We start from the raw sequence: 12587 nt of genomic DNA, 5'->3' as shown, positions 1-12587 counted from the left end.
CATTGGAGTAAAGGCGGGAACGGGCACACACAATTGAAGCCATATACGAGTTTTAACATGTACGCAGATGGACAGCCTGTCACTCAAGAAGCTCCCAAAAGGGCTCGGAGTGGGTAATTACCAAGCATGTCTTCCATGTTAGATTGCATGTTGCTGTCGGCCATAAGTATCCCCCAGGAGCCAACTTGACAGCTCTCTACTAAACCACTCTCACATGCACGCATACACATATATTTATATGAACGCAGTGCGAATACAGCCGATTTACCCAAGAACACGAACCCATATACATATTAAATATAGCTACAAGATACGACTTTAGTCAACACTCTCATCCTCTCTTCCTCAAATCCCAATTAAAAGCTAATTTTTTCTCCCGGCTCACTATTCCTGTTGGTAATCATGATTAATACGAGGACTTTCAGTGGGGTAGAGTTCTAGTCGCTAGCACTGATTTGGTGCATTTGGACCTAGCCCTTAAAATAATACACGCTAATTGGTTGATTTATCTTCCATGTTGAGGACCAGCTGTGGTTATGACACCGCAATCAGGGACAACAGAAAAAGATAAAGAGACGGGCAAACTCCACATTCTGGTGTCTTCCAGAACATTTGGCAATCAGGAGCTCTGATAAAAAATAACATGTAGTCTTGATTCGTTACTGTGAAGGTGCAGTTGGCTTTGTGGAATCACATTACTCCCTATGCCTCTGACTGCCCCTAAATTAATTAATTGAAAAAGGCTTTCGGAGAACATGTAAATTTAATGAAGCTCCACAGAAGAGGGATTTGGGAGTTGTTTGGCAAATTACCTGCTTGTTAGCACAGGGTCATTGAGAGTTATGGCTCAGAATACAGCCAGAAGAAGAGCGGTTATTGCTCGGCATACAGCTTGAGGAGAAGAGCAATTGACCTTGACTACTGTTAGCGAGTAATAATTAGGGAGATTAGGAAAACCACAGTGTTTAGGAGTAAATATGCGAGGAAGGCAAGGAAAAAAAATCCGCTTGTAAAAACTGCAGATTTTTAAGTGCAGATAAAGGCATGTGCTGCTAAAAAATGACTTCTTCTAAACTTGAGAAAAAGCTGCAGTAAAATGTCCCCTTTTCTTCAGGACAAAAGGAGGAGATGGGGAAGAATGAGCTGTATTTACCCAGCGTCAACAACGAGGGAGATGAATTCCTGACCGACCGTGTCTGTTATATCTTGTGCGCATTCACAGAACGGGCAGTGCAGAATGCGAATGAATAATTTGACACGAAATACATTTGGGGCAGCCCGGCTCTCCCTGGTTCATTATGCTGCATTTAAAATCAAGTGCTTGCCTTTTTTCAGTCTTCATGCTCTATTTCACCTGGAACTGTTAAGGTGGTCAACATCCCAGCAGGTAGGACAGCGCCCGCTCTCTTGATAATAAGACCGTGCGATGACAGTACAGCACTTATGTGTTGTGGACAATATGTGGCAGTATTGATCAGAGCACTGATGCATACACATGTGTGTGGATGTGTGCCTCTGTGTACACAGGGGTATGTACATAATTACAGGGGTCATGGGCCATCCCTGGGGAAATAAGACAATATCAATAATGGAAACACGTCTGTGGTCAACACCAACAGGAGCTTGGGTTGTCCAGAAAATGTCCAAGATTTACTGTTAAACTTGAGAAACTGTGATATTTGAAAAGTTTAAGAAAGGTTAAGAACATGAATATGTTAGATATAAGAGTTGCTGTCTTATATGGGAATTTGTGATATATGAAAATTGGAATTATATGGACGGACTGTGTCAGATTTGCAGCTCTAGTCGGTTCTGGCGGGAGGAAAAAAAAGGGTCGGATTTATGTCCTCTGTCATCGTTCACATTTCTCCCCATATATCTGTATCTACATGGCCAAAATGAGATTACCTGGCCTGAATCGATCCCTATGTTCCTCAGCCAAGTGTCTACAGTTAATCTGCCACAGGCTACAGGCCAATGTGGAGCTTTAATGACGAGGAGAGCTCATTAACTACTGATTATATGTTAAAACAGACTCAAAGATTGACTTGAATAACAACAAATCAATGGAGCTGACGAATACCCGGAGAAATTAGAAGCTGGCTGAGATAGATCACCTGTCAGTCCTTTGACCCTTGACCTCCGATTAGCTGTCTATCATTCTGTCTGTCAATATTACTCTGCTAGATGCTTAAGACACAGACAAATTATTATAAGGTGAAATAAAAACTCTAACTTAAATATTTCTGGATGTTAAAACATTTTTTAGAGTGTGTAAAAGCAGTAGCTCACTGCAACAATACAACCATTGTTATTATTTCACATGAAGCTCCCTTAGAGCTAAGCAAATGCTCCAAAAGCACCCAAATAATGTTCTTCCCATGCAGCAGCAGACTGTGCAGTCTATACAATAGTGCACTATATATTTCACAAACTCTATGTTCTGACAGACCTGCTTACTTTGAGCAGATGGCAGTACCAACAACACCACAACACCCGGCATAATTACAGCACAGAAACCATTCCTCTTCAATCACAGCTAACAAGACAAGAGAGAGTATGAGCTCTCTCTCTCTGCTTCACTTTGGGTTTTTTTAATTATACCTTTCACATTGCCCCTAACAATGATTTCAGTCTGTCTCCAGTCCATAAAAGAAACAACAGGTAGCAGAGATGAAGATAAGACTAAAATCTGTGTTTGCATACAAACGTCGATCTATATATACACACACACACGTGCGTGCATATAAAGCACAACAGTATGCCATGAGAGAGAGTGTGCCATTAGATCTGCAGACATCCGTTTCCTCAGGGGAACACTTTGGAAAAGGGGCCTCGCATGCAGTAATTAAAGCAATCTTCATCCCAGCAGCTGTCTGACTCCCACAGGGCCACAGTGCAAAGGACTGCAACACGCCCGTGCACACACACACAGACACACGCACATATATACATGCATACGACACACACAAACACACATGAGCGTGCATACATATCCACATGTGCAATCTATAACATCAAAAGTTACACACGGTGCTAAGATTTTTGTTAAATATGTTTCTCTGAAGCTATCTGTTGGAACAGATTTTAACACTCACGGACACACGAACACACACAAACACTCACACTGATTGCCTCGAGGCTATAAGTGAAGCAAAACAGAGCAAAAGAATGAAAGCAACACACCAATGCATCTTTGCTTTTGCCAGAAGAAGCTATTAACCATTCTCACCTCTCTTAGTACAGCAAAGTAATTAGTACATTATACAACAGTGTGGACTCTCATGTCTGCAAGAAGAACAAAAGTGGGCCACGACTGTTTTGTGCAGTTGTTGAATTGTGAGTTGGAGTGCACGTGTAAAAAAAAGTTTAATCCCGACTTTCAGCATAACAGCAAGAGTTGCATTTCGACCCAGTGTTCACTTCCATATATTAATGAATTATTTTTGATGGCTTCTAGCTTGGATAGAGCTCCCTGACCTGACTGTATGTTTTGCTTAAGAAAGTTCAGCAAGCTTTTATTTCACTGTGTCCTGCTCCAAAGCAATCCCATAGCCCATAGCAATTACACTAAATAACAGTAATATTAATAATCATAGGAATATTCGGCTGTTCTTTTTTTCATACCTTGACATATTCCGTTTCTCCTCAGACAACCTTTTCTCTTGTATATATTCAGAACATTGCATATAATGATCTACATATACATTTCCATTTAAATAGGCTACGACACTAACTGAAGACAACAGACTGCTGGAAATCCAATCCATTTCTGTGTCATCACTTCTGTCTGTTCATTGAAATTGAAAATTCTGCTCCAGCGGCAAAACAAAGGCATGCAAATTTGCTTGACAAAGTAGCGTTGTTCAGCGAGGTGTAAGGGTACAAGCACTTTTGGACTGTCTGTATGCGAGTTTGTGTTCTCCCCTCCACCTCTGCTTCTTCCTTTCATCTCCTCTCCTCTTCTACACCAAGGCCTCTCCTTCTTTTTAGGTGGGAATTTACAGCCACCCAGAAAATGAGTTCTTCTGGATGCCCACGTCATTGCACTCTATCACTCCTGCTAGAGATCAGTTACCAGGAACACTCCCACAATATAGCCCATAAAACTGCTCACAGGGCCCATATTAATGCACCCGGTGGACCAGCTCCAGTTCTCTGAAGGACATGTCGCGTCTTTGCCTTTAATTTAAACACTCATGGACAACACTCGTGGAAAATAGCCCTTGTATCAATCAAGGAAGTACTGCCATGGGCAAGGGCAGGAGGCTTCATTATTTACATTTTGTACAATCTAGAAAAAAAAACCCAGTTTTATATTGAAATTCACTGATCTGCAAGATCTTACCTGAATTAACAAACGGTGTTTGTTAATTTCTGTTTGAGTCAGTGAAATGTGACACATGATACAAATACAAATAACTTCTAACTAAATTCCAATACTTCAAAAAGGGTCAGTTCTTTCAAGAAAAATATTTAAATCACTTAAAAAAAAATTACATTTAAAACAGCGAGTTCAGTGTCATTTTAACGAGATTACATTGACAGCACTAAGTACATTTACCAGCCATTTCATTAGGTACAACTGTTATAGCTGCTTATTAGGACTAATACTAGGACTAAGGTGACTTTGAATGCGGTTGGCGTTGGTGTGGGTTGTTTAAAAAGTGCTGATCAACTTTTCCCACACATCTCTAAGGTTTCCATAGCATGGTTTGAAAAAGGGGCAGCACTCTGGGTGAAAAAGCCTTGCTGATGAGTAAGTTCACAGGATAATGGCCAGACTGTTTCGAGCTAGTAGGCATCAATAACTCCAGTTACCACTCGTTACAACTAGAGATGGCACGATACCACTTTTTTATGTCCGATACCGATACCGATATCATAAATTTGGATATCTGCTGATACCGATATGAATCCGATATAGTGTTTTTTAATCAACAAAACTGTTGCATTTTGTATAAGTTCATACTCAAGTTTAAAACAACAACTACACTAAAGCTATTCTGTTATACCTGTATGCAAAAAAAAATATTTCATAGTTCAGCAATACTGATCAATCTAATAAACTTAAACCTACACCATCCTCCCTATTCTGGTATTTTAAAGAGTACTTAGCATAAATATTAAGCAACCTAACTAATAGGGTTCCAACTCCCAGCAACAACAAAAATAAATAAATAAAAAATAGGGAACCACCCCTCACGCTCCACCTCATGATGCTTAATCGCCGTAATCAACCTTAATTTGATGCAGTGTGAAAAAAAATGCACAGAAATCAATTATTTTTCAAGAAATATTAAATAGATTCAACATCTTTCTTCAACAGAATTGCAGACTGCACAGATGGTACCTTCCCAAAGGAAAAAGTACTATAGCTTACTAGGGTATATATATTAGACTTAATAGTCACTATATACAATAATGGACTTCTATTCATTTTGCATCAAATTAAAACTTTGGGTGTCAGATAATTATTTATTAAAAGCTAGACATTTTAAATGAGAATAAGAAAGAAAAGTATGTCTTTGTGCCCCCTTTTCCCTGTTAATGCCCTATCGGCCCCCCTGGCTAAACTTTGCTAGATCCGCCCCTGCACAGTTACCAGCCGTCAGCTACGTAGAAAAAGATCCTGGAGTAGAAAGTAATAATAAATAAATTCTAACAACAGCTGATCAAGCTTAAACGTGCTGCTGTTGTTCAGCCGCTGGTTTCCTCTTTCTGGTGCAAAGTGGGCCAAAAGCAAACTAGAGACACGGACTCGCGACAGAAAAGCCGATCAGCTGATCGTTAAGCAGTTTCATGATCGAAGTAGCAGCAGGAGAGGCAGTCGCTCGTTAAGCTTAACGCAGGAATGCTTTACAAACATTCAGAGATGGACTTACACACTTGCTTTACTTCTCTCGGGATAACTTTGTCGGAGATGAAATGCCGGGTTGCTAGCGAAGCTCCACATGCTATCCAGACCACCGACAGGTCCCGCATGCCACAGCCGCTCTATCACGTGATGCATACTGCTCCCACGTGCTAACGTTCTGAGGTGAGTTACGTCGTGTTGCAAGTTTTGTGAGGTGCTTTCGTGATATTTAATGGATCGGATTACATTTTTTATTTTTCTCCGATATCCGATCCAGTAATTTAGGTCAGTATCGGACCGATACCGATACGTAATATCGGATCGGTCCATCTCTAGTTACAACCAAGGTATGCAGAAAAGCATCTCTTCACCCACTGCAGCGGGTGACAGTCCTGTCAGGTACAAACAGGAAACTCAGCATACAGTTCACACAGGCTCTCTAAAATTGGCCAAAGAAAAATTGGAGAAATGCTGCCCGGACCGAGGAGTCATGATTTGTACTGAAGGGTCAGAATATGGTGTAAACCACATGAATGAATGGATCCGTCCTGCCTGGTATGAACAGTTCTGGCTGGTGAGGCTGGTGTAAGGGTGGAATATTTTCTTGGCACACTTGGGACCCCTTCCTACGAACTAAGCATCACTTAAATGCAAGAGCATACATCACTATTGTTGCTGAACATGCCAATTCTCTTATGACCAAAGTGTGCTCTTTCAGCAGGATAACCCATCATGTCACAAAACTCAAATCATGATTTCACTGTACTCAAATGGCCTCCACTGTTACCAGTTTAATCCAGTAGAGCAACTATGGGATATGATGGAAGGGGGAGATTCACATCTTGGATGTGCAGCAGACAAATCTGCACCAACTGTGTGACGCTATCATGTCAATATGGACCAAAATCTCTGAGGAATGTTTAGAGTACCTTGTTAAATCTATGACCCGAATTGAGAAATGAGGCAATCTGAAGTCAAAACTGGCTCCAACCTGGTATTTGCAGAGTGCCTAATTCTAATAAAGTGGTATAAAGTGCATACTCGGACTTGAAAACAGAGCATCTGCTGGTCAGTGATGAGGCTACAATACTGTACTGAACCACCAGGACTGAAAAAAGAAGCCAGTTCTAAAGTACCAGAACTGCCCTTTGTCCAAAAGGCCACCTGATGCTGGCTTCAAAAACCAGCTAATCCCCACAGACTCATATGCAGCCCAACTAAACAGCACTAACTGGCAACTGGCTCTGGCAAAAGTCGGCAGCCTTAACCTAACAAATCTCCCATTCGTGGGACTAATAAAGGTTATCTTTATCTTTAAAAATACAACTAACTCAATAGCTACTGTATGAAGGGAATGGGTCTTTCAAAGAAATATCATACAAATAAAACATGACAGCTAACAAAATGCTAATGTTGTGGCTTCAAAATGCTGAGTCAAAAACCAATCTGCTATGTCACGACTGTCATGTTCATCTCTGATATGGTATAGACTGTTTGCAGAGCTGCTGATGTTACACCACAGAAAAGATTACGGATTCATATTGGCTATTTACAGTTTTATGGACCTATGGGACTACTGGAATTTAACTTGTAAAGAAGATGGATTCGAGATTTTTAGTGTCTAGAGAGGTTTTTATTGCAATTTTATATGACAGATGAGAGTTTCACAGGGAATGGACCATTAAGGTGACAATTTTTTGATCAATTATAGCACCAAAAGTGTCTCTGGCCTTTGCCAGAAAGGCCTTGAAACTTAAATTCCCTGAATGAAACCAGAGAAGGCAGCTCTGGAGACGAGGATATACTGCTCGAGATGGAGATGGGAGCTGCGAACTGGAACAGGGGTGCGGTAAGAGTGTTTGTCTAAATGTCTGTATGTGAGGAACAGTCTAAAGCCAGCTGGAGTGTGACTGGCTGACTTTGATAAGGTCAGCCGCAGGGGCCCTTATTGTCATACAATCATGGCCCCCTGCCAACCCCACTGTCATCCACACTGGCACACTGCTGCTCAGTGGTTTACACTCAAATGCAAACACACAGCACACGCATGGACACACACACAAATATACTGAAAAACACGGTCCTTGTAAGCCGACACACACTCAACAGTAAATGTGTTTGTTGGCAGACAAAAAAAGCCAGTAAATCTGTTTGGCTCAGTGGATATTGTCTAAATGGCTGCTCCACTTTAGCAAATTCCCCAGCTGAATCTTTTTATGTAAGTCCGTCCACAAAAGTCTCCGTCTGATAGACGACCGCGTCCCTCCAGGAATTCATTGAGGGATTTTTTTGTGAGTACAGCCAAACTGTTTAATTTAGTTGTGTTTTTTATGAAACATTGATAGGAACTTTGTAATCCCCCTGAAATAAAATGGTTTAAAAGTGGATGACTGGTAATAAAAAAGCAAAATATCAGGCATTAACCAAGTCAAACTGCAGACTATCTATGAATTAAAAATCATAGAACGATAATGAGTTTTCCTTTTCTTTCATTTTGTTAAAGAAAAGAAAAAGCACTAAACTCTACTTCATGGAAATATAATCATTGAGATGAGAGGTGAAACGTCTTCAAGAACCTTAAAGAAGTCCTGTCGTTTACTTTCCAAGCTTGTCAGAATACCATGACCTGGATGACTGAGAACCTACACAAACATTTGCATTTACCTAATAAAAAATTATATGCAATGTAAAAATTTGTAGGTCGATTTCTCAAAGATTTTTCTAACGTGGTGCTGTGGTGACTTTGGATTTACAGGAATCCTCTCTTTTCCTCTACACTTCTCCAGCAACAGCTGCTAATTGCATTTTGACTGACTATCTGCAAGTAGCTGTAAATCACCAAGTCAAGAGAACAGGAGGGAAAGAAAGTTTGTGGTACGTTTGAAGGCAGAGAGTTGAGGAAAATGCTCAAAGGTAAGACAAGACAGTTAGAGGCGGAAAGAAAAATAGAAAAAGGAAAATTCAAGGCTGTTCTCAAACATATTTGGCTAGAGCTCTTTCCACCTACACCAATCAAACAACCTGCAGTGTCCAGGGAAACAGACTGAGTACTATTTACAACATCACCAATCCAGTGGCCCTGAGCTGCTGTGTAATGCTCCAGATTTGTTGCAATGGGTTATAAATCTCAATAAAGCTTCCAATAAATAATATGCCCTTATGTAAAATCGTAGAAGAGGAACATCATGTTATTTTTTGGGGGCAAAAAATCTTAGGATATGTTTGCGTATCTTTACTATCTGCAACACACCCATCCTCCCGGGATGGGTGGATCTGATGAGCCAGTCGAACGTTTTCTGATGAGAAATGGTCACACTGAATTAGAGGACGGAGGTATTTCCGTGAATTCTCAGCAAGGCACACATCGCACCTGCCAATGCACAGGTCACGTTGAGCAAGGCAATTAGGATATAAACACATACTATGTCCCCAGTTTAACCTTTTTCCAGTCACCGTGCAGGCTTTCTCTGACAGGATGGCCTTTTAACAGCCTTTCTGTGGTTCAGAGAGAGCAACACCCATGATGTCATCTGATAAACCTCTCCCGAGCTTTGTGGGGCAACACAACACTAACAGATAGTTATAGCTTATATTTGGGTTAGATACATATATAAAGTCAATATAGTGCCAAAATATTATCTACATGCACACGAGTAAAGAAACGGTGCACGCTACTCAAACAGCTCACATGAGTATTATTATTCTTACTGCACCTCTGTACACATTATCTCTGCTAATGCTTTAATCGACAGAGGAATCTGAAGTTTGGTATTTTAAAATAAGACGTGATGATCTTCTCTTCTGCGATAGTGACCGTGATTTACAAAAGAAACGAATGTATTCAATACTTGGAGATCATAAACTTATCAGGAAAGTGTTAACTGAAGTCATGGATCAAAGAAGCTCTATGGTCATTTTCCTGACTTTTATACACTTTAACTTTACTTTAGATACACAGAGGCACCATTCTCACTAACCAAATCCCACTTTAACATCTCATCAACACATAAAACCCAGCCAAGCGCAGCTTTCCTGGGTGAAACAGTGGTGCTCGATATTAATTACTTTCCTCTAATAGTAGAGGAAGCCTAACCTTGTGCAGTAATCCATGCATGTTTGCTTTCTCAGAACATCTTTGGTATTTAAAATCTATTGCGCTTAAAGAAAATGCATGCAAACGTGTGATTTTTATAAAATATAAATTCAAAAATTAAACACAAGCATGGTTGGATACAGTCTAAGTGATGCACAACAAAAGATCACATCACCTGCCATTTCTGTCTCAAAACATATGACTTACAGGAAATTGACACAGCCAGTCCCAGGTGGTGGGGCGATCCAGACAAAGCTGAAGCTCGTAGAGGGTTGGTGGCTGACGTGGGAAGCCACCACACTGCAGACAAACTGGGTTCCACCAAACTGACGATCTGGCATCACACCTGCGGCACAGAAGACAAGCAAGACACATGAGGAGACATGAGGACTAGCAGTGAAGGTTCATCTGATGTTTTTTTTTTTTTTTTTTTAAATTGTTTCCTTTCAGCTTGCAATTTAAAGGCTGCAAAAATTGCTGCAGTTTTCTATGGTTGAATTATTTCCTGTTTTATAGGTACCAGCTGGTTTCCATTTGTTTTTCCCGCTGTACTAAAACTTAGCTTATCCACTCACGAAAACAGAAAAAGGAACTTGCAAAGCCATAAATGTCATGTCTGCTTTTATGTTGGCAAAATTGACATTGCATCCATTAGCTAATCTGTCGAGCAGCCTTACTCAAAGACAAAAGATTACAAGAGAACAGATGTGGTGTCCAGGATTACATTTAATTCGTGGCCTTCTGCATTACAATGCTTTTTGGTAGCTAACGCTCGTCAGCTAATCCTCAGTTAATCCACACTGAGATGCATTATTGCACACTCACACTTACTTTTACTACAATGTTAACAATGTCGCTGTGATGAACCGAGGTTTTAAGAAGCGAGCCCGTCCAGGCTGCTTTTATATTGTAATGAAATGAAATAAAAATAGATAAAAATAAAATCACAATAACGAAGGACACTGAATTTTCTGTTTTGTCTTGTACAAAGCACTGCTATAAAATCCAAATGCTGCATTAATATTTGCACAGAAAGCACACTCAAAGAGTGCAAGAGAGATTCTTAATAAATTCTTATAGCACAAACACTGAAGACAGAGCCACAAGCAATCGTGTAATATAAGAGACTATCAGTGGTGGAAAAAATCTTGTGCTCTTTTATGCTTCAGTTTTTTTCTGTGCTTTCTATGTTCTCCTGTCTTTGCCTTTATGCATTTCAGCATTGGCAATTTAAAGGTTTATTGTTTTTACTTCTTGCCTTTGTTCCTTTTAAAATGGTTTAAAATGGAGCACTGTAACAAAAAATAATTTCCCCCAGGGATCAATAAAGTATTCTGATTCTGATTCTGATTCTGATTTTCCCTCATTTCTAGGCCCTGTACTACAAAATAAGTTCAAAATACCCTTCAGCGGCCACACAAAGCTGGTTATCACCTCGCTAAGTGAACCCAGGGTTCCTTCACACTATCACATTTATATGAAAGGGGTCATTTTAAAAGCAGTGTATGAACTTTGTATGAACTTAGGCACTTTGGTCAGTACGACTGAAAAATATTTACTTTATTAATAAAGTAAATCAAGTAAAATAAAGTAAACTCTTATCAAGCAAATCTGGTAAAAATGCCAACTGTGTAAGTTTTCATCTTTTCAATACCATAACTCTATCATTAAATCATGGAAGAATCTGATGGATTATTAAGTATTTTATTAACTCTTTCACCCATAAAGAGAACATGTGACAACCTCCCCTCTACCTTTAATGACCTCAGTATATAAATATCAATAGAGGTTTTTCCAAGGGTAGCTGCATAGGTAGAGATCAGCCCCTCACTAACTTTTGACACACCCAGTTATTTTGTTCTATGGGCAGGCCTGCAAATAGAAACCACTCAGTTCAGAAAAAGCTTCATCAGTGGTCCCAGTAGGTCTTCAAAGACTAAAGAGTGAAATTAATGTTTAAAAGAGAGATTTAGTTTTAATTCTTTCAGCTTCAACCTCCATGATGTTCACCAGAATTCAAACATTCAAACAGGCTTAGTCTATGTGTAAATATCACATGAGGTCAACAAGTACAAATAGGTTTCTTGTTTTATGAAATTGCGCTGGGAGACACTTGAAAGAAGTGGAGGATCTATTGGTTTTGTGAGAGGTAAGTGTGTTAGCCTAACTATTAGCCTAAAAATGCGTCATTAGTATTATATGGATCATGATAAAACACGCCTACCATGTTTTGGGTTCCTGCAACTGTTCCATCGGGTTATTGTCTCCCCAGAAACACTTCCCTTGTGTTTTTTCCTATTTCTGTTTTCGTTTTTCCTATTTCCGTTCTTTTCCTGTGCTTTTGCGGCATTTTTCTTATTGCTGGTGTTTTCTTAAGTTGCAGTCCGTTTGGCCTATCAGGGCCACCGTAGAACTCCCTTTTTTAGTACAAAAAAAATCCAACGTTAACCCTGAAGTTACCTGGATCAACCCAAATTCTTCTTCATAGCACAGACCTCTGATTGACAACCCTTACCAGCACTTTGTGTACATCTAGTCTTCATCCACCATTTAACTTTCTTTTTTAAACTTTCCTGGTATTGTTTTTGGTCCACATATTTAAACTGCAAATAAACCGCTGACTTATTTCTACTTGCT

At 39.9% G+C, this 12587-nt stretch overlaps 1 protein-coding gene across 2 annotated transcripts in view; it reads right to left on the bottom strand.

The window, feature by feature from the left end:
• reln (reelin) overlaps positions 1–12587 on the bottom strand; it is a 103750-nt gene that overhangs the window by 47846 nt on the left and 43317 nt on the right. For both annotated transcript variants that reach the window (XM_004567725.5, XM_012923709.4), the window contains exon 3: positions 10158–10296. In XM_004567725.5, the coding sequence (XP_004567782.3) occupies positions 10158–10296 (139 nt within the window). The remainder of the gene's footprint in view (positions 1–10157; positions 10297–12587) is intronic.

This window comes from Maylandia zebra, linkage group LG7, assembly GCF_041146795.1.
Source record: "Maylandia zebra isolate NMK-2024a linkage group LG7, Mzebra_GT3a, whole genome shotgun sequence".
Lineage (NCBI taxonomy): Eukaryota > Metazoa > Chordata > Actinopteri > Cichliformes > Cichlidae > Maylandia > Maylandia zebra.
This window is presented reverse-complemented; position numbering and strand designations above follow the sequence as displayed.